The sequence below is a fragment of the Cervus canadensis genome, chromosome 1 (assembly GCF_019320065.1).
Source record: "Cervus canadensis isolate Bull #8, Minnesota chromosome 1, ASM1932006v1, whole genome shotgun sequence".
Classification (NCBI taxonomy): Eukaryota; Metazoa; Chordata; class Mammalia; order Artiodactyla; family Cervidae; genus Cervus; species Cervus canadensis.
Window position 1 is genome coordinate 49,476,925 of NC_057386.1, and position 22,744 is coordinate 49,499,668.

Below are 22,744 nucleotides of genomic sequence, written 5' to 3' on the forward strand. Positions count from 1 at the left end.
GGTGAGAAAAAAGACATAGGAAGAAAACCCCTATAAAAAGTATACAGCCTGGGAATTCCCTGGTGGTCCAGCCCTAGGACTCGCCACTACTGGAGCCTGGGTTCAATCTCTGGTTAAGCAACTGAGACCCCACAAGCCCTGGGGTGCAGCCAAAAGAAAGTATACAATCCGTCAGATGTCACCCTATCAATTTCTTTGCATGAAGAGCCACTTCTCTTGGTAATAGAGACACAAACACAATCCTTAGGTGGCTATACTGTATGCCAAATAGTCCTCTCTCTGAGATAGTGTTAAAGAGAGATTGTAGAGTATACAGTAGTATATAATATATATATGCTTCTGTATTTTTAGACATACATTATTTTCTGACATCCAAAATTACCATTTACTTTTTGGAAAAAGGATAACCGCATAAGCGCTCTTTTCTTGACGACCCAGCTGGGTTTTGAAGGTGCCCTTACCTGTCCCTTTCTGTTTACTCCAATTATTCCCGCTGTGGCTTCATGAGGTGCGGTGACAAAGATCGTTTCTCCACTGATTCTGTTCATGTAGATGCAGGTACCAGTCTCAAGGTCATAGAGGTGGATGTAACCATACTTCGTAATCAAGAATACTACATCATGCTTTTCACTGATCTGTATAAAGAAAATAAATACTTCAGTAAAATAATGAACCTACAATCAGAAAATTTAGTCCCATTCCATTTTAGAGATGGTAAAATTCTAGGATTTTGACAACAGGCTTTAAAAACCAGTATTTATGGTTTCTTCATTTTTATTGCAGATTCAAATATGCAATGTCCCAAGCTCTTACATAAAACACAAATATATTAATAAGTATAAAAGAGAAAACATAATTTTGAAGAACCTAGGATAACCCAGTCTATATATTACATAAAAGAGTATTACTTTACAAAGTTTCACTATTTCTGAGTAAAGGCACCACTTAAATTATACTGTCAGTAGAATTTTTTTAATTACTTGTGTTTAGAGGACAAATTTTTAAGTTCCTTTGTTTTGCTTAAAATACCTGCATCGCAACCGGAAAGTCATTCTGTGCTTCTGGAGGAAAGAAAACATCCACTGCCTTCTTTGGAAACGGCTGGTTCCCGGTCGGTGGTGTGCCAACTTCAATGATATGTAACTGTTCAAGAGAAAAGTAAAACTTATGATCAACTGCTAAAAAGGACCATAGCAGCTTTATTTGTGAAAACAACCAAATGTCCTACAATAGGTGAACATTAAACTATATGGTAACAACCATACCATGGAACACTCCTCGGTAATAAAATGAACTTTCAAAAAAATAAAATGAACTTTCAGACACAGTGTCCAGTGGAAACACATGAAAGAATAGCTACTCTTCATAAGATCACATACTATATGATTCTACTTATAAAGCATTCTTGTGGAGACAAAATTCCAGAAATGGCCCAGGTGGGATGCATGAGACAAGTGCTCCGGCCTGGTGCACTGGGAAGACCCAGAGGAATCGGGTGGAGAGGGAGGTGGGAGGGGGGATCGGGATTGGGAATACATGTAAATCCATGGCTGATTCATATCAATGTATGACAAAACCCACTGGAAAAAAAATAATAATAATAAAAAAAATAAATTAAAAAAAAAAAAAAATTCCAGAAATGAGAGTAAATTAGAGATTTTCAGGGGTTAGAGATGGCGAGCGAGCAGTAAGTGGTTGTTACTATAAAGGGGTAGCAAGAAGGCAATCTTTGTAGTAATGGAATAGTATGTATCTTGAATCTGTACGTGACAAAATGACACAATTATGTAATTATAACAATGTCAATTTCTGGTCTGTCAAATGTACTGAACAGCTATGTAAGACATAACCATTAAGGTAAACTAGGAACAGAGCACGGGATGTGTCTGTACTGTCTTTGCAGTTTTCCATGAATAAAATGCATTACTTTAAGATAACAATTTTAAAAAGTCAGCTGAATAGCTCAACTACATCTCAATCTACCTTAAATTAAGAATGGTAAAACAATACCCACAAAAAGGCATTCTCATGGCTTTCGATTATAATTAAATTTTCCAAATAGAAATCTAACCCTTTGCCCACACCTACTCTAACTACAAGTAAGTATACACCCAACGTGAGTAGTCTCTCTAATCACATACACCTCAGAAATCTGGATGAGAACATTCTGGTTTAAAACGTCTGATGCTGCACATCAGTGAGCAATGGCGAGAGGGAGCTCATGCTGTCAATGGAAGAGTACCATGTGTTCTGCTCAGTCATGTGAGGAATGGACTTACACAACAAGTAACTCAAGTTTCCAAGATAGATAACCATATGAAAGTTACAGGGTCTCATCCTTAATTAGGATAACTAGCCATACTGAAAAAATTGTCTTCCCTCAAAAAACCATGGCCGACTATAAAACATATAGCACAATACATCAAGTAGGCTCAAGAACCTATAAACTGGTTTTCTGATACTATAAAAATTATATACAAGGTTTTTTCTTAGGAGGACCTATCAAAAAATGTCAGAGCCTTCTGTCTTAATTAATGCATCTAATTTCTAATGCCTATGGATTTTTTGTTTAAAATTCACCAATTCAGATCTAAGCATCTGAATTTTATTTTCTATCCTTGGCCTATTGAGAGGCTGGTAGGAACATTCCTTGGTTTAGGGATTATTACTCTGAAATTTTAGGAGAACTCTACCTCTGTACGTATGTTCCCGCCCAGGTTACTGGTTACTGTATTTTAAGCACTCTCTATCTTGGTTTTTTAAAACTACTTAGCATGGGAAATATATTAAGACTTCAGAGAATCTGCTGTGGTGATGAGAAGAGCAGTCAGACCATGTTTCCAGGGGCAGTCAGGCCAAGCGAGCATCCAGCAGTGCAATCGCAGCAGCAGCAGGGCCTCAGAGCTCTGCGCCAGGGCTTCTGGCTGCTGCCCACTCTCTCTTATTCCTCCTAATTCTCCCTGCTTGGTTCTAAAGCTTCTTAGCAAATGCAAACTACCCACTGTACTTTCATTATTAAACTTTATGCTCTAATCAACCATACCCTGTTTCTGTTGTCTGCAACTAAGAACCCTACAAAGCACTTCAACTTGTCCAAGGGATTTCAACGGACAGTCAGGGTTGAGAAGCTCTGATATAAGGCAACGGTACTGAAATCGTGGTCCACTCTATCTAGTCATCTACAGCATTTAAAATGCACATTATGAGCTCCACTTACTGAATCAGACTCTCTAGATGGAAGGCACACAAATGTATATTTTAGTCACCCTAGTGATTCTTAATGCACAGGAAAGCCTTTGGTAAAGACAATGAAATAAAGTCTATAAACAGCAGATACAAACAAGTTGCTTAAGAAACATTCACTTTAGACAAGTATCACCAGAAACATAATTTAAACAAAGTAAGTCACCACAAATCTGAATGTTAAAAACAAATTAACAAGAAAGAGAGAGGACTATTTTGAAATCAGATAACAAATTAATTAGTAACAGAAAGACAAAAGGAAAATTCTCATTAAAACAATTTCCAAAGGCAAAACTCACCTTCCCTCCCGCTTGACCCCGTACTGCAAAACAAAACAACGTTGACTCTTCTGCATTGCCTTCCATCTTAAACTGTGCGAAGCTAGCCGCGTGTCCTTCAATGGGCTGAGACACTTTCCTATCTACGGAATATAACTGCATAGCTCCTACCACACGATTTTGCTACAAAAGATCAAGCAGAATAAAGTTTGGGGTCCCAAAGAACCAGTAACTTCCAAATACAATAATTAGTGAAATAATTAAAATAGTTTATCATCTTTAGAAGGATTTACAATTCCTTTTCTCTCAATGTAGATTTGATACTTCTTAATTTAAAATTTAGTTGCAAACATTCTCTTATTAAAGCTTAACATGAATGTTTAAAATGAGCCTCACATACAACCATTTCTTTACACTATCTTTTTTTAAAAAAAGAAAGATACAGGAGTACTCATTCTGCAGTAAATATCCACAATAAATTCCAAATCACTCGAACTCACTCCCTCAACCCACAGAGAAGACCTAAAAAAAAACTGTATGACAGTATAAGGGCATTAAACCAGCAACTTTTATTTCATTTAAAAAAAAAGGGGGGGGGGAGTCAGATTGGCAAAGAAGATCCAATTTCAAAATAAACTACATTCCAAGCACATAAATTCTCTAGACCTTTTCTTTATTAAAAACTAGAAAAATGTTACCTGTGCAGATATGCCAGTCAGAAGTAACCACTTTTGCTTTGCATCGGTTCGATAATTGATAATCTGGCACCCTGCGAGGCTCGAGTGGCGATCAAACATTTTCACCGGCTGCGACTCTCCTTCCATGCTCCAATGATAAACTGCATTATCCGTGACAAGGGCAACCGTATTCAAAGAGATCCATTTCCAGAAGGTGACATCATCAGTCATGGTATGGGCCTTCATTTTACTTTTCATTTCAATGTTAAATATCTGGAGAGTTTTCCCAGCTAAAAACAAAAGAAAGAATTATGAATCACTAAGAAAGCAAAGCTCAGGATAAATTAGTATCTAGCTAAATCAGACTATCTCTGCAACAAAATCTGTTAACTTCCAAACAAAATGGTTCTAGCGTGAGACTAATAACATCTACAAAAGTCACACTGACAGAGCTGCAACCACTGAAGAGCTGAGACTGAGCAACCTACACCTAAACGTGAAGCAAAAACTATCACCTCTAATAAACACATTTTAAACAGACAGTATGACTTCCAAAGAGTTCTAAATCCCAACTAAAAATGAACAGCTCTCTTAATGATGAAAAACAAGTTGTAACCTTCATACTTAATTAAGAATGCTTACCCATAAACTTAATGGTTGGTACACAGAAAAAACAAATCTGATTCAAGCACATGGGGAAAACGCCTACTTTTTAAGAAGCAGCCATCCCCCATTCAAATAGATCTTGTGGAAACTTCTTTGGAAGAGGACCTACTTCAACTCTACCGTGTATCGTAACACCCGACAGAGGTGCATGCTACATGATGTTGGGTTAAGATACAAAGGGAAGGTAGCGGTGCTACAGAAAAGGAGAGGGAGACAGAGGAGGGCAGTTTCAGATGTTAATATACTAGAGTTAAGACCAGAATTCAAGCTTCAACCAGTTAAAACAGCAAACATGGATGAAATTTGCTGTGAATGTTAAGAGTTCATTGAGTCAGATGCAAAGGTTTCTACTTATAATTTGAGACCCATCACAATCCAAAAAGTGATCTGCTTTAACTTAACAGAGATCAAAGCCCACAACTAACACTAGGCTGTCTAATTCATATTAGTCCTTAGAGACTAAGGAAAACTCCATTCCTGAGCCTCAAAGAATTTGGCTCCTGAAGAACAAAAATTATAAGCTAGTAAGGGAGTGGGGGTGGAGAGAGGGATGGGACGGGACACAAAACATACAGCTTTGTACCACAACCCTCCTTAATTACTACATGGGTAAAAACTTCTTTCATAAAATGAAGAATGTTATCCCATCCCACACAATATGTAAACCACAACCAGACTTGAACAATTGTGAGAGTTATGGTCCTGTTTATAAAAAGAAACCAAGGGAATTGAAACTGGATTCAGAAGGAAGCCATATTTGGGAATGACTTAACTTTCTTTGTTTCTTCCCCAACCCCTAGTTAATTCCATGTTTTATTCTTTATGTGAAAGAGGTCGGAGCACATGTACATGGGGTGTTTTGGGGAGGAGGGCAAGGGTTGACAGCTTAACTGTGTAGTGCAGACATACAGGCACAAATCTATAATAGTATTACTGTATGGGGCTCTGAAAACTTTTTCAATTTATTCTTTTTATAGAACAGGACAATAACTAATACAATCTAATTTAAGAAAACTCACCATCTGCACACATAAGAAAGCATTAAGAAATGTGATAAAATAACAATAACATTAAAAATAGAAAAGAATTATGAGAAAATTAAAACGATGGCCTTTTAATAGAGGGATGAGAGCTGTTAAGCAGTTGAATTTAAATTCTTTAATGAGGCTGAAGGGAACTTACTACCTTAAATATGTACTACAAATAACAGACTACTGCCACAAAACAAGTATCCCAGGTAATATCTGGACCATCCTTCCCAGAGATGAGATCAACTTCTATCTTGGAGATGTAACAGTGACTTATTTGAATATGCTTTCCACTCCATCCCTCGCCCAACCAATTTAATTTCCAAACAGTGTTACTACTAAACACAAAATATAAATCATGTGGAAAAAACAAGTCTATTTAAATACTTCAGCACCTGGAACAAGTCACCCACAAATTTACCAAGAAATTACTAAGAATCTGAACACTTCCTCCTCCTACCAAGAAGAAAAGCAACAAACCAAAAAACAGGCAATTAAATGTCTCTTTCAAGTTCAGATAGTTTGTTACCTAGCTCTCTTAAGAGTCTGTTTTAAATAGTCAATTCTACTTTCAGTCTAGAGTTCAAAGGAAAAAAATTAACGTAAGACTCCCAGAAAGTATGAGGGTCTCGAACTCTGTTTGGACTGACAGGTTGTAGAGTTAGTTCCCTACTATAACAATTAAAAAGTTAAGTCTGAATAAACTAACACCATTGATTCCAAAAAGTTAATACCCACGTACATATACACACACACTTTTAAAAACTAGTATAAGTTCAAGCCAGTTTTAGAATTTGTTAATTTAAATGTAACACAAACCTGATGTATAAAAAAGACACAGAATGAAGAGCAAGTTTATCACCACAGCAAAATTCTGCAATGTTTAGTTGCTAATATTAGTAAAGTATGTTTTACTCTAGAAAACCAATCACTAATTTCTTGTGTCTTCTGTAAATGGGGTTACGTTTTCAATATACTCTTACCACACCATAGGTATAAAGCTTAAATTTATTTAATCTAAATCTTAAAATTTTCCAAGTATATTTATGAGTAGAAAGTAAGACAGCTCACAGAATTATGCCAAGTCAGTCATGAAAATAGTTAAAAAAATCAAACACAGTAACAGCTTTAATTTTGCAAATCTATTTAACCAAACTTAATATACTAAAAAAAAAAGATCCTAATTACTGTATTTGAATAAACTCCTACAGGAAAAGTTTTAAGAAAAAAACACAGTCTGTTTATACCTTTTAGTGCAATTACTTTGCTGGCTGGATTCATGATGGCGCTGTCTGCTGAAATTGGTCTTCGAATTGGATTACTTGGGTCATTCATATCAATAATTACCACCTGGGCCTGCTCTCCTACTTTCTCTCTAATGCAGATGAATTTGTCTGACTCCATAGTCAAGGTACTGAAGCCAATGTTTGCTGGGTTTATACCCAGGTTCTGGAGCTGAGGGAAAAAAAAAACAAAAAATATTAATCATGCTACAAAGTGAATTAGAAAGACTTGATATTCATGTGCTGTCATCAATACAAATCCTCTAACTATTACTACTTCAAGGTCAACACTGACAACTCCATTACGTGGATTCAAATGAGGCAATTAATATAATGGACTTTCTCTCTTCCAACAAGTATGGCATTCAATTGTTTTGTTATAATCCTGCAGTTGTAACTTGAGAGGTATAACCATCTGGTTACAACTAAGAGGTAGAACAGACAGATATAAAGGGAAGAGCTACATCTGAGAGGTAGCCTTTAACGGGTCAAGGAACCTGAGGTAATCAATGTTTCTTGGTTTGGGATCTCTGAACTATTGGATCTGTCCTCTCTGATCCCCTTTAGCATTTAGTAGTTACTTGATCATATGTACTGGACTTCAGGAAACTGAAAATTATTGATAAATTATACCATAAAATGAGAGAGTTAAAAATTTCACAGGGTTCTTGGTCTAAAGAAACTTGGATCAGCCAGAGCAGACAAGTAAGTTACAATACTTTGCAAAAAGTGCCAAAACAAAGATATGTAAGAGAGAGCCAGTCAAAGGAAGCCTACAGGCAAGGGAGTGAATGTGTTCAACAGAAGTAGACTAGAGAATACACCACAGAAGGATGAGCACATATTAAGGCCTAGAAATATGAAAGTGTGGTCTGCTGCGGCTTCCCTGGTGGTCCACTGGTTAAGAAACTGCCTTTCAATGTAGGGGACGCTGGTTAGAGCCCTGGTTGGAAAACTAAGATCCCACATGCTGTGGGGCAACTAAGCCCCTGTGCTGCTACTAAGACCCCAAACAGCTAAATAAATAACTTAAAAAAAAAAAGTGTGGTCTGCTAAGGGAATTCTAAGTGCTCCTGTAGCACTGGGAACAGAGATTATGCATGAAAGGCTTTTGGAGAAGATCGATCACAGACGCAAGTATGGGCTAGGCTGGTAAGCTACAAGTGCCCTGGGAAGAGTCCTGAATGGAGTCTACTGAATGGAAACTACTTAAGGAAAACAATGGAAGCAGACTTGCTTTGTGGACACAGAAGCTATTAATTTGCTAAGCAAATATACAAGATCTAAAGATGACACGTCTTTGAAAACTAGTTAAATATGTAAGTGAGAAGAAGAGGAGAAGGAGATTTCTATCAGAATGGGTCATTTCTCTAGGTGACTAAATGTAGTATAATAGACGACCACTCAAAGGCTACCTGAAGGCGTTCTTAGCTTTCACCAGCCTAAAGGTTTTATTTTTTTCCTCCAACAGGTAACAAATTCACACAGAACAAAATACAAAAATTTAAAAGCATGGGAAAAGAAAAATCACTGTCACTACTCTCTTCTGGACCAGCTGAGCCAAGGTAACTGTACATGCATGCTCACTCAGTCCTGTCCAACTCTGTGCGACCCCACGGAGTGCAGCCCACCAGGCTCCTCCTCTGTCCATGGAATCCAGGCAAGATACTGGAGTGGGCTGCCCTTTCCTACTCCAGGGGATCTTCCTGACCCAGGGATTGAACCCATGTCTCTTTCATTGGCAGGTGGATTCTTTACTGCTGAGCCACCTGGGAAACCCTAAAGGTAACTGTCTTTTACACAAATTATTTTGTCAAACTCTTCTGCTAATAGAGCTTAACTATAACCAGTCCAGGATCTCAAAAGAATACAACGTAAGATTAAGAGACTACATTGTACCTTCACTTCCCTCTTACACCTCAATGACTGCAGGTACAGTGATAAAGTAAAGTTACAGTAACTTTGTCACTGAATACTAGGGTAAGGAACCAAGCAATTGTCTAACTATTAACACAAACATGGTAATAAAGTGGAAGATTAACTAGTTGTACAAGCTCAAGTATATGCTGTAGCACAAGGCAAGTATACAAGCTGTGAGATACGTAACTTACAAGTGAGTTTGGTTACAACAAAACTTTATGAATTACCAATTTTCATTTCTTCCTAACTTTTAGTGACATTCAGTTTCAGAACTAATGGAGGAAGATAAAAAGAAGTGGTCCTCAACAATCCATGAAGGGAACTTGTGGTGGGGGTTAAGGGAGGACTTGTGCAAACCAGGCTGTCTAATTTCCTAAGAGGTGGATACATCTTTATCTCAGAGTAGACCAGTCCTCAGGCTCAAGTTTGAGAGTTACCTTTCCACCAATTAAAAAAATATTTCAGTAGATCCTAGAGCTCCCAGAACCATATACATAAGCAACAAGTTATCTTCTAAACTACTCTTTCAAAGAATTCTAGGCTTCTAAGTTACTACCAAGCATTCACCAAAGGCAATTTTTTGAGTCTCAGCTGTCATAGCTTAAATCCTACAGTGTCTGAGAAAGTAAAAATAAAACAGTGCTAGTCAAACAGTAAAATTATAACAAGGATGCAAACCACAAACACATTGAACTAAATGATTCTAAGAGATTCCTTTTTATCTGTCCACATAAAAGTTAGGTAGAAGACAATTGTTAAGAAAACACTATGAGATAATAAAGAGGGAAAATGGTAAGTCAAGAAACACGTGTTTTTTATTCTCTACCAGATCTCCAGATAAATGCAGCAAGAAATGTCTTCAAAAGCCAGCAGAGACCTTCAGCCTCAGAACTGTTTTATTTGCAGAAAAAGCAAAGATTTGGTGCAAAGTGGGGGCAGTTCCTGATACTTCTCAATCTATGTAGTACTTTTACTTTTTTTTCTCATTAAACACATTCTACCAAGAAAGCTGTGTATATTTATTTTTTAACCTTCTCTATCAAGAATGTACTCCATATGAAAGATTTACACTTTATTTAAAAAAAAAAACAAAATTAAATAAGAAGTAGGTGGCAAATCCTCACCAATCTACACATTTAAACGTTTTAAGAAGCATACTTAAGTAATGCCCATTTACACAACTAAACAGGAAACTGCTCCTTCCTAAAAAACCTCTCCCAGTTGTTAGGATAAGTGACCTATTCCAATCAGGTAACAGAAAGTTATTTGGGAGGGGGGTTCAGGATGGGGAACACACGTACACCTGTGGCGGATTCGTATCAATGCATGGCAAAACCACTACAATATTGTAAAGTAATTAGCCTCCAATGAAAATAAATTTATTTTTTTTAAAGTTACTTTTTCTCCCTTCTCTTCAAATAAGGTCAGTAAGAATTTTTCCTTACTGCTGATACTTCTCAGTGAGAATACCCAGAACACTCACCCATTCTTCCCATATTTTCCAAGGGCATATTAAAAAGAAAAACATCCCAAAGCAATTCTGGGTTAGATGCACTCTCACAATGGGGTCACATAAAAGGGTTATCATACTACATATCTGTGTCTAATAATATCTGTATAGATTAAAACTTTAAAATACAATGAAGGGAATTCCTGGCGGTCCAATGGCTAGGGCTCCACACTTCCACTGCTGCAAGCCCAGGTTTGATCCCTGGTCAGGAAACTAGGGTCCCACAAACTGCACAGTGCAGACAAAAAGCAAAACCCAAAACACTATAATGTTTTTAAACAGGTTTCATTTTCAAAACACCATATACTAGCCATAAAATATTCTCGTCAGTTATAAAGGTCTAATGGTATATATATATACCACAGAAACTGAATCACAGACTGTGGAACAAATCATTAATAAATTCAGAGAACATATTAATATTAAGCGTCTCCATACTTGCAGCTGTTTTCAGAGAATACAAAATAATACTCAAACTCTGTCCACATTTTTTAATCCTCTCAACTGGCAAAATATTGCCACTTTTGAAGTTGTTTGTTGTTCATTCGCTAAGCTGTGCTGGACTCTCTGCGACCCCATGGACTGTAGCATGCCAGGCTTCCCTTTTGTCCTTCACTATCTCCTGGAGTTTGCTCAAACTCCCGTCCACTGAGTCAGTGATGCCATCCAACCATCATGTCTTCTGTCACCCCTTTCTCCTTCTGCCCCCCAATCTTTCCCAGAATCAGGGTTTTTTCCGATGAGTCAGCTCTTCCCATCAGGTGGCTTAACTCTATTAGAGCCTCAGCTTCAGTCCTTCCAATGAACATTCAGGGTTCATTTCCTTCAGGATTGACTGGTTTGATCTCTTTAGTGTCCAAGGGACTCTCAACTGTTGAAGTTGGGAATATTCTATTTTGGGATATATTTGGAAGTTTCTATAATAAAGTATCTTTTTTAAACTTCAAATAATTTTTATTATTTTATAATTATTTATAAAATAAGGATATGGAGTCAATACCCTTCAGTCCAAGAAAATGGATTGCTTTCTTTTTGAATAGTTGTGACATGCATATGACCATTCATCCTATACAAAAGGGTATAACTACTATTAAAAGTCACTCACTCCATGTTTCCAGTAATACCTCTCTCCCGCCAGCAATTAGGGACACTTTTCCATCTTAGACATCCTATGCACAGATGGAAAAAAATATATATACATATATATATTCCTCCAGTTTCCCTTAAAAAGAAACACTAGTCTCCCTTAGGAAAAAAAACAAACCACTAATGGTACATGCACAAAAGCACACAACTATCCATCGCTCCCTTTTGAAGAAAGCCACCCAAACTTTGCCATTTGTTTAGTTTCCAGGCTAGATTCTGCATACTAGTCTGTAAGTGGCACTACTGTTTAAGACTTGACATTTAAATCTAGTTCAGATTCTAAAAAATAAGTAGTCATCCATCCCTGGCTACCCACTGGGGACTGGTTCCAGGTGCCCTGGCAGACATCAAAAACCCACAGATGCTGGTTAAGTCCTTTATAAGTGTGGGAAACCACAGACACGGAGAGGAGGGTTGACTGTAAACAGATTTACTGTTAATCAGCACACCCAACACTCTGGATGCCCTGGATTATATTTTACAGATGACACAGACCTGTTTCCTTTTCCTTCTCCCCTCTCCCCCCAATTTGGATTAACACACCAAGGGGAAAAAAGACACTGCATTCTTAGTTTTGTAGTGAAAAAAAAAATTTCAGATTCCCCACAATCCAGAGAACACAGAAGGTTCTTCATTCAAATAGACAATTACTGTACAAATGTATAACTCTGATTATAAACTACAAATGCCATCCAGAATCAGTTCTGTGGATTCATCATAGGAGCCAAAATGTCTGGGTTTAGCCCTAGTTTTGCCACATAAATGACCAAAGGTAAATCAGTTATCTCTGTATATCTATCATTTCTTCATCTGAAACATCTGAGATCATAGTACATTTCCCACAATTGTGAGGATTTAATTGAAGTGCTTTCAGAACATAGTAAAGCCTCAATAGACACTACTAGTACATATAACACATGAGTACTCTGGCCAGCTCAAGATTAGCTTTTTTTGAATTTGCATTTTATCTGTTTAATTCAGCTGTGCTAGAAGTTGGCTAAGACTCTGGGTGTGAATTTCTCTGAACTACTGATAAAAAGATTACTAGTCTCTCCATGCTTAACTAGACACTGCATGTTTGTTTTTTCTTTTGAGAAAAGGAAATTACTCTTTAAAATGTCCAATTTTGCTCTTTAATTTACCGAACTAAAAGTCAGGCAGAGACCAGAATCTTCAAAATCACAGAACACTCTTTGGTCTCGGCGGCAGAAGCAAGATGACGAAGGGAATGTCACCGTTTGGAAAGCGTCGGAATAAGACGCACTCGCTGTGCCGCCGCTGTGGCTCTAAGGCCTATCACCTTCAGAAGTCGACCTGTGGCAAGTGTGGCTACCCTGCCAAGCGAAAGAGAAAGTATAATTGGAGTGCTAAAGCTAAAAGACTTAATACCACCAGGACTGGTCGAATGAGGCACCTAAAAATTGTATACCGCAGATTCAGGCATGGATTCTGTGAAGGAACAACACCTAAACCCAAGCAAGCGGTTGTTGCAGCATCCAGTTCATCCTAAGGATTTCAACAATTAGTCGCGCAATAAATGTTCTGGCTTTAAAAAAAAAAAAAAAAAATCACGTAACATGGAATCATGTAACATATCCATGCCAAGTAACCCCAATTTTATTTCAATTCTTATTTTTAAGAGCACCATGGAACAGTACTACTAAGGCTTTCTAGCAAACCTGGTAAATATGTCTCCTAAACCTTTGTTTAGGGAGCAAGCCAGGGAAGCTAATGCAAACAGAAGGCATAAGGTCAGGAGCAATAACTCTCTTTACCCTAAAGACCTCAAGGCTAAGAAACAGGTGAAGTGGAAAGCAGGAACAGTCTTCCTCCCTTAGTGTGCCAAAGAGTTGAAGCTATCTGGTTCAGAGAGACACGCACACACTGCCCCCAACCCCCAAAACATTTCCAAAACCAAAATTTCCCAATTTTTCCTAACCTGCCCATGCCCCACTATTTCAGATCCATTTACCCAAGTAAACTGTAGCTCCTCAAATAAAAAAACTTTCTTAAAGAATGAAAGTCTCTGCCATTTCTGCCTCTCAGTTCTAAAGGCTCAAATATTCTTACACAAAAGGACAACATTCCTTTACTAATTATATATGGCTAATTACTTTTCAGGATAACTACAGATTAAAGGACTTATGAAACCCAGGATTCTGCACTAATATAAACAAAAAAGGAGAAGTTGTTCCTTGCAAAAGAAAGCTAACTTAAAAATGGTAAAAGACTGATGGAATTCTTTAAAAGTCAGTCTTTTGCAATCAACACAATAATTGATTCAGACAAAAATCATCAATGGATACAAAAACAGATGAAATTTTGAGGAACAACAAGTATTTGCAGTGTCTCAAAATACCTCCCCACAAAACACTTATTACAAAGGGAAAAGGAGATACATGGTGAAGAAAACTGTTAGGCCCAACCCTCATCAAAGGGTTGTGACAAAAGTTAACATAACTAGCAATGAGTCAAAACGATAGCATGTGCTTCCCAATGTGAAGCATTACAAAGAACACATCACTCCTGTAGTATTCCGGCCAAACTATACAACCTGAATTCAACCATGAAGACACATCAGACAAACGCAAACTGAGGAACATGCCACAAAAAAATGACCTGTATTCTTTTAAAGAGACAGGACAACTCATTCATAATCCTGAATTTTCTTACAAAGAACATTACTGGAACAACTGATGAAATCTGAACTGAGCCTGAGATAACAGTAGTCTGTCAAATTCTTCACCTCAATCACTGCAGCATGGCTGTATAAGACCATTTGGTCATTCTTATTAAACACACACTGGAGTATGTAGTGGCAAGAGGCATCATATCTACAAACCACTTTCAAACAGTTCAGTTAAAAAAAAAATGTACTGAGAGAGGATAAATCAAATGTAACAAAAAAAACCAAGAACTGACAAATCTGGGTAAAGTGTGCAAAGAATCTTTGTACCATTCTTCGACTTTTCTGTAAATCTCAAACTCTGTAAGAATTAGAATGTTTTTTACAAGAGTCATAACTGAAGGCAACATACAGATCTTGCATGGATCCTGCTTTAAACGAACCAAACATTTAGGGACAATAAGGGAAATCTGAATATGGATTGGTTTTCAGAACACTGAGGAATTGTTAACTATTAGGATACTATAATGATACCATGATTATAAAAAGCTTTTATTTTCTAAAGATGCATGCATACTGGAATATTTATGAAACATTGTAATAGCCTAAATTTTAAAAAATGTTTAATTAAAACAAATACAGCAAAATAGCATTAAAAATCTAGATGACTTGGGTATATGCTCTTACCAGTATTACGAAAATATGCAAATTTATTATTTTTTGAAGCTTTAAAAGAGGGATGAATCTATGCTCTTATAGATTACAGAACTTGAAAATTAAATTGAAGCTATAAGGATTAGACTTTATTGGGACAGTTTACCTGCAGGGCAGGAAGGAAGACCATAACTTCAAAAGGCAGAGATGAAAATCAAACCATTCATCTGGTTTGATTTTGCTCTGTGAAGGAGCTGAATAACATCTGCCCAATCAGAACCGAGAGGTTTGCTACACTGTCCAATATGGCCACATGTAGCCATTTACTTTTGCTTAGTAAATAAAATTTAAAATTCAGTTTCTCAGTCACACTGATCTCATTTCAAGCACTCAACTGCCACATGTGACTACCATAGTGGAAAGCACACAATGTAGAATATTTCCATTATTGCACAGTTCTACTGCAGAGCACTGTTTTCAGAAGTTTTTCTTGCGAGTCCAACAAGGAGAAAGGGAGAACTTCTTTTAAATTAAAATCTGGCAAAATATAAAGGACAGCTGGCAAAAAGACACACTCACCCTAGATAAGGATTGCAGACAAGACAAGGAGAAGCAGGAAAAAAATTACAACTTGCAGGGCTCAGAGTCCAGGTAGCTGCAGGAGGCTTAAGCGGAAAAAGTCTACAAAGTTCAAAGCTACCACAAGTCCAAGGAAGAGACCACCTCACTCTGGGTGCCTTTTAAGAAAGCACTAAACATTCAAATAACTAAGGCCCAGGTTAAAAGGGACTGATGTAATTTCTTCAGAGAACAGGGGAAAAGATAAGCCCATCTCTGTGCCTGATAAAACTACCACTGCCTCAATTTTTAAGATGCTCATCAATGTCAAAAAGCTTTTGGGGAAAGAAGAGTACAACTGTAAGATGAATCCTCAATTTAAAAAATGTTGACTCTGAAAGAGACTGTATTAATATCAAAGAAATGTGGTCAAATTTTTTAACTTCAGCAATATTAGATTCAGAAATCCAAGTTAAATGCTCACCAGTTTTTAACACTTTAAGCTTTGATTTTCCAGTCTTGGTTTTGAAACTATACTTGATTTAACTGTCCACGTGGCAAACAGAAAAGAGAAAGCGTCTATCCCTGTATGAGGGGGAGCAAGGCATGATTAGGTGCCGTATAAAAGGTTTATTTAAGCAATTTAATAAATGGGAAGCTCTTAGAGCTTCCCTGGTGGCTCAGACGGTGAAGAATCCACGTGCAATGCGGGAGACGTGGGTTTGATCCCTGGGTTGGGAAGATCTCCTCAAGGGGGGCATGGCAACCTATCCAGTATTCTTGCCTGGAGAATCCCCATGAACAGAGAAGCCTGGCGGGCCACAGTCCATGGGGTCGCCAAGAGTCAGACACGACTGAGAGACTAAGCACACAAGCTCTTAGAATGGCATGGGGGCACATTTGTTTTAGAGATGTCTATCCTTTTACAGCTATTTAACTCTGGGACCATGGTATCATGACAAACGATTCTAAAACAGATTAGCTCTGATGTCATGCTACTAACATTACATAGCGAGGGCCAATGTGGGAATCACTTTTTTTCAAAATTCTTGTCACTAAAGAAAGCTTGGAAATTCTTCACGTATCAAGGAAATCAGGAAATCCACTGACGATGAGTCAGCATCTATTAGAATACATTAGTGATCTAACTATGAAAACGTTGTTAAAGGAACCAAATGGACTATGTCTATATTTAATCCAATAGTATACATGTATTAAAAAGGGCAGAAAATTCTGCCATAAGACAATTCAACCAACTAAAACCAGACTACTTTTTCCACGTCCAATTCTTTGACTAGCTAAAAATGACACTCTCCATCAGCACAACGTCCGTCTAAGCAATCAATCACAACTGTGTCTATGCCTACAAATGTCATACAATTTAAAGAATGACAAATGTGCTTTGTGTCTACTAATTTCAACCAGCACTTCCTACATTTGATCAGACAGGAACATTCACTGGAAACAGGCTTCTTTATAAGCACACCCGGGGAGTCTGCTTCCTAATGAATGACTAGTAAGCTCAGAACACAACTCATTTATCAGCTGAATCAGCTGAAGATCAAAATATATTAAATTTTGTGTTTATGACAGCATTATTATGGATTATGTTTCACAATTAGTGCTTGGCTTTACACTTTCCGGTTCCTTCCTCCTTGTTTCATCTTAATAGAATGTAAAGGAAACACGCACAGATACTGTATTTCAGACAAGGCAGTTTTTGTGCCTGCTCTCCGGTATAGTCCTACTTCAGTTACATTTTCTGTAAGTGAATCATGCAGCTTTTTGGGGGAGGGGGAGGTGCACCATGTGGCTTGCAGGATTCTAGTTCCCCCACCAAGAATGGAACCCTCACCCCCTGCAGGGGAAGCGCACTCTTAACCACGAGACAGAGAAGGAAGTCCCTGAATCTTGTATCTTGATAAAGACTTAATAAGTCTTTATTTACTTCACTGCTACAGAGGAAAGAAGTCAACAATTTTAGTCCTGTTGATACTTGGATGTCACCCAATACTGATAGTTTTAAGTGCTTGAAGATCTGGTTAACTTCCTACCCAAGGATTTCACTCAGCATGACTTCCTTTAAAAGCTCCAAACATCCTCTACCTTCACCGCCATTAATCACAGTGAAGAAAATGCTGACAGTAGTTAACTGCTGAGCCTTTCCAGGAAACTAGCACAACGTCAAAAACCGCAATTGCTGTTTTCTATAGGAAATTTTAAAAATGCTGAAAACGCAGCATTCCTCTAGTTCTTTCATCAACAGTATAGCAGCCAGTGTTTTCTATGTACTTCACACATTTTAAGCAACAAATAAAAATGCCCTTGTGGACTCCATACTTAACATATACAATTGTTTCTACTCCATATAAATCTCTGAAGCAATCATTCTCAGGAGTTGTTTTTTTTTTTTTAACTCTGGTCACTCATGCCAAACTGTTTAAGTGATATTTTCAGGAAGGAACCATAGTTGCAGACAGGAACTGTAAGGCTACTAGCTTTGGTAAACTATCAGGAGATTCAAAGAATTTTTCCTACTTGTAGCCAGCTAACTGGAAAATTTCAAACCTTATATGTGACTCATTCTTTAAAATAACCCAATAATTTGATGAAATATCACATATTAATTCTAATCAAGCTGCAGGGAAATACAGGGAAATTTTTATACCCCAAATCTTGCAGATATATCTGACTGCCCAGGGTTTTGCCCTTTCCTGTATAAATGCCATTTAGCTGGCACAAAATAACTGAATGCTACCAAAGACTGGTTCCAGGTGATGGTTACAGGTAGTATCTCAGAAAAAATGGAAATGCAATCTAAAGCAGAACACACAATTTAATGGAGGGCAGAACTACAAAGATTGGAAGAGAACACACAGAAATAAAAACACTAAACAGGGTATTCATTTTCCCAAGCAGACTATTCCCTGGTCATCCAAAAAAGCTTTTGATAACTGTTGGAGAGAATGTGGAAATACTGGAACCCTCATACGTGGCTGATGGGGATGTAAAATGGTGTAGCTGCTGTGAAAAAGCTGGGTGGCCCCTCAAAAAGTTAAAACACAGAGTTTATCACAGTGTCACAGTGTCAGTCACTCGGTCATGCCTGACTCTTTCTGACCCCATGGACTGTAGCCCTCCAGGCTCCTCTGTCCATGGAATTCTCCAGGCAGGAATACTGGGGTGGGTTGCCATTTCCTTCTCCAGGGGATCTTCCCGATTCAGGGATCAAACCCCAGTCTCCCACACTGCTGAGTTACCATATGACCGAACAATTCCACTCCTCAGTATATATTCAAAACAACTAAATATAGGTATTCAAACAAAAACTTGTACATTAATGTTCATAGTAGCACTATTCACAACAGTCAACAGGTAGAAAGAACACATGTTCATCAGTTGATGACAGGAAAAATAAAATGTGGTATATCCATTCAAAGGAGTATTATTCAGCCATAAAAGAATGAAGTACTTAAACTAATACATACTACACGGCTAAACCTCAAACAGTATGCTGAGCAAAGGAGGTTAGACACACAAGATCACAGACTGTATGATTCCATTTATAGATAAATTCAGAGACAAAGCATATTAATGGTTTTGGGGGATGGGAGGAAGGAGACAGCTTAATGGATATGAGGTTTCCTTTCAGTTTAATGAAACACTTTGGAACTAGATACAGGTGATCAGCTACAAAATACTGTGAACATACTAAATACCATTATATTGTTCGTTTTAAAATGGTTAATTTTAACTTTAGATGTGCTTAATATATAATTCAAGTAGTCATTTGACTTTAAGTTTATAGACATTTAAAAGTATAAAGTAACTTGGAAATGACTTTCTACTCTTCACATTTCAGAAACCATCTAAACTCTTCAAACCCATGTGTCACACAACAGAGTCTTCATTAGCAGTAGAAAAGTCATCTCCATTCCATCACAGTGCTTTTAAAAAATTCATTATGGTGCAATCATGGGAAATTTATATAACATGCCTCTAATTTCTTTTTATGTATCAGGAGTTGTTTTATACTTCTTTTTGGATTATAATCTCCAGAAACATCTCCCTAATGGACTGGTTTTCAAGCAGTATTTAAAATGTTTGCTTACAACATCAGACAGTTTTAATTGTGAGGCAATACAGAGAAGAATAATTATTAGGTGTTACCTCTTACCAATGCAGCTGATTTCAAGTCCATGGTAGCCTTCACTGAATGGTGTTGTAATATTCAATTCAAACAGAAGCAACTGTGAAAGGACTCAGTAATATGAGTACTTGGTAAGACTGTTTATGTAAGGAAACTCTTTCCAGAGGAATATTTTATGGTTTAAAAAAGAAACCTGCCATAGATTTGCACAGTTCAGTAGGAGAGAATGTAAAATATTATAGGGAACTGGGAAAGAGATGGATTTTGTAAACCATCTTCTGCCTACCAGTTGTCTTCCCTAATTATTAATCTTTCAAATAATGAGATCTACCCAAAGTCAGTTTGTCAAGCTGAGCATACATGGATAGTCTTTTGCCTCCCTCTGTCCACAATAGTCATTTTTAAGCCCTCTTTCTGATAAGCAGTTGGTCAGAAATAGATGAAAGCAACTTTCAATCCAATTCTCATTTTTCATTTCACATGATTTCAAGGGTCATTAAAAACTGCAACCCCCAGGACCTCGAATTCTTCCTTCCCTATTTCAGAAATGGACTGGATGAAAACAAGGAGGAGGAGGAGAGTCTGGTATAACTCCAAGAGCCTGGCTTCAATAACTCACTAAATGGGCATTTTTTCCCCTCTCACATAGCATATATGTTCAGCTCTACTGGATGAAGAGGCCCTCCAGCATAGGGCTAAGGATGAATATTTGAGTATCTGTATGGGCTAAGCATGATGATATAAATACAAACACATACTATAGTCTAACTTAACAACTGCCAAAAAGTATTATTTTAATTATTTAATAAATGAGGAAGTTGAGGAAAGCTAATAAGACAGAGCTTGGATTAAACATCTGAGGCATTTTCCACAATGGTATATTGCATAATTAAAAAATTTTAATGTGACAAAATGGTTTCAATGGACCCAGTTCCTACTCTTTCAAAAACAGGCTTTAAAATCTGCTGTACTTCAGGGGACTTCCATGCCAGTCCGGTGGTTAAGATCCAAGCTTCCACTGCAGGAGGCATAGGTTTGATCCCTGCACAGGTTCAGTTCAGTCACTCAGCCGTGTCCGACTCCATGTTTGCAACCCCCATGGACGGCAGCATGCCAGGCTTCCCCATCATCAACTCCAAGAGTTTACTCAAATTCATGTCCATTGAGTCGGTGATGCCATCCAACCATCTCATCTTCTATCGTCCCCTTCTCCTCCTGCCTTCAATCTTTCCCAGCATCAGGGTCTTTTCCAGTGAGTCAGTTCTTCGCATCAGGTAGCCAAAGTACTGAAGTTTCAGCTTCAGCATCAGTCCTTCCAACGAATACTCAGGACTGATTTCCTTTAAGATGGACTGGTTGGATCTCCCTGCAGTCCAAGGGACTCTCAAGAGTCTTCTCCAACACCACAGTTCAAAAGCATCAATTCTTTGGTGCTCAGCTTTTTTTACAGGTAGGGGAACTAAAGATCCCACATGCTTCAAGGCACGACCATAAATAAATAAATAATAAAATCTGCTGTACTTCAGAACTTAAAGAAAAGCCCTTACTTACCCAATGATTCAGAACAGGAAGTATTAATATTACTGGCAGTAATTAATAAATTAATAAAATTAATTTTTATAAATTTTTTATAATTTTTATAAAATTAAATAAATAAAATTAATATTCTGCGTCCGGAGCCCAATCCTACGAATCTCTAACCCCTTTCCCATCTCCGGTTATGCTACTCAACCTGAACGAGCGTGCTCTACTCCCATGTTCCCCGCCCCCCTCCCCAAGCACAGCAGTCTTCCTTGAGTTCCACTCCAGTTTTACACTAGAATAAACACAAAAACATGAATAATATAGTAAAGCAGAAGTTTCCTGCTTTCACAAGTGGCTTCAGACTGGAACACATTCACTCTCCAGTCATTAAGGAAAGAAAGAGAAATTTGAGAAGTTCAGCCTTATGAAAGGGATATGGATAATTCTTGGATATTACAAGTTAACCTGATCCCAATCATTCTGCACAACTTTTTACCAGGAACCTGGATAAGGTCCTTTAAAAACCTCAGCTAAATAACTGTTTAAAGGCACAGAAAATCAGATGTTGGTTCACCTGGCCCCTACTTTTCTCTTAATATAAAAACTACTGACCTAAAAACAACCTACTAGTAGAATAGTAGAATGTATACAAAGACCACCGCAGCACAAATACAAAGCATACATATCAGTCACCAAGTGAGGCAACATGCCACAATGAAAGAGCAAATATTAAAGTCTAAGCTCCCACTCACTGTGTGCGACTCTATAGGTTAACTGCTATGAACTTCTATTTTCCCCATCAGCAAAATAAGGCTAACCCTACCTACCTGAAGGGATGTTCTTGCTCATCAAATGAGATCATAAAGGTAAAATATTTAGCAGAGTTCCTGACACACCATAGGTGTTCAAATAACTCTAATGGTCCATTTTTGATCTTGTAGATTTCAGGACAATTAAGATTTGATGAATTGTTACACCCTCTAAAACAGAATAAACTATCTTAAATTACGTCTTTTGTAAAACAAAAGAAGGGACAAAAATCTAAGTCTGACAGATGGATTTTGCAGAATACATTCAGATCCAGGCCTCCTGCCACCCCCCCATAGTTAAGAGCATTAGCCTCAGGCGCTTGGCCAAGAAGTGGGGGGTGGGTGGGGAGGAGACATCTAGAGCTCTAAACTTTGCTATGGCTTACAATTTGATTTTATGAAGTAGCTTAAGCACAGCTATGTAAATAAATTTTTAAAAATAGCCTCTTTCTAATATGAAGGACTAAGATCTCATTTCCTATCTAAGCAAACACACATTTCTGCACTATCATTTTATATAAGGACAAATAAACAACACCAACAAAGGCCTGACTGGCATTCCAGGTGGGCATTTTATCAGATGTGGTTTATTAGGAGTCTCATCTATCTGACCAAGGGACACTAATGAAAGATGTACCAATGGCACATGTGAGCACTCACGGGATACAATAA

The 22,744-nt window shown here is 37.7% G+C and overlaps 2 protein-coding genes across 4 annotated transcripts in view; one reads left to right on the forward strand and one right to left on the reverse strand.

Moving 5' to 3' along the window:
- Window positions 1–22,744, reverse strand: part of CLTC (clathrin heavy chain) — a 66,484-nt gene that overhangs the window by 38,439 nt on the left and 5,301 nt on the right. For all 3 annotated transcript variants that reach the window (XM_043482435.1, XM_043482427.1, XM_043482442.1), the window contains exons 2-6: window positions 7,140–7,347; window positions 4,220–4,488; window positions 3,543–3,704; window positions 1,030–1,143; window positions 462–635 (exon numbers count right to left, since the gene is read on the reverse strand). In XM_043482435.1, coding sequence (XP_043338370.1) covers window positions 462–635; window positions 1,030–1,143; window positions 3,543–3,704; window positions 4,220–4,488; window positions 7,140–7,347 — 927 coding nt within the window. The remainder of the gene's footprint in view (window positions 1–461; window positions 636–1,029; window positions 1,144–3,542; window positions 3,705–4,219; window positions 4,489–7,139; window positions 7,348–22,744) is intronic.
- LOC122450359 (60S ribosomal protein L37-like) lies at window positions 12,955–13,319 on the forward strand. The gene has a single exon (XM_043482661.1). It carries the CDS (start codon window positions 12,968–12,970, stop codon window positions 13,259–13,261), a length of 294 nt encoding a protein of 97 aa, XP_043338596.1. The 5' UTR covers window positions 12,955–12,967; the 3' UTR covers window positions 13,262–13,319.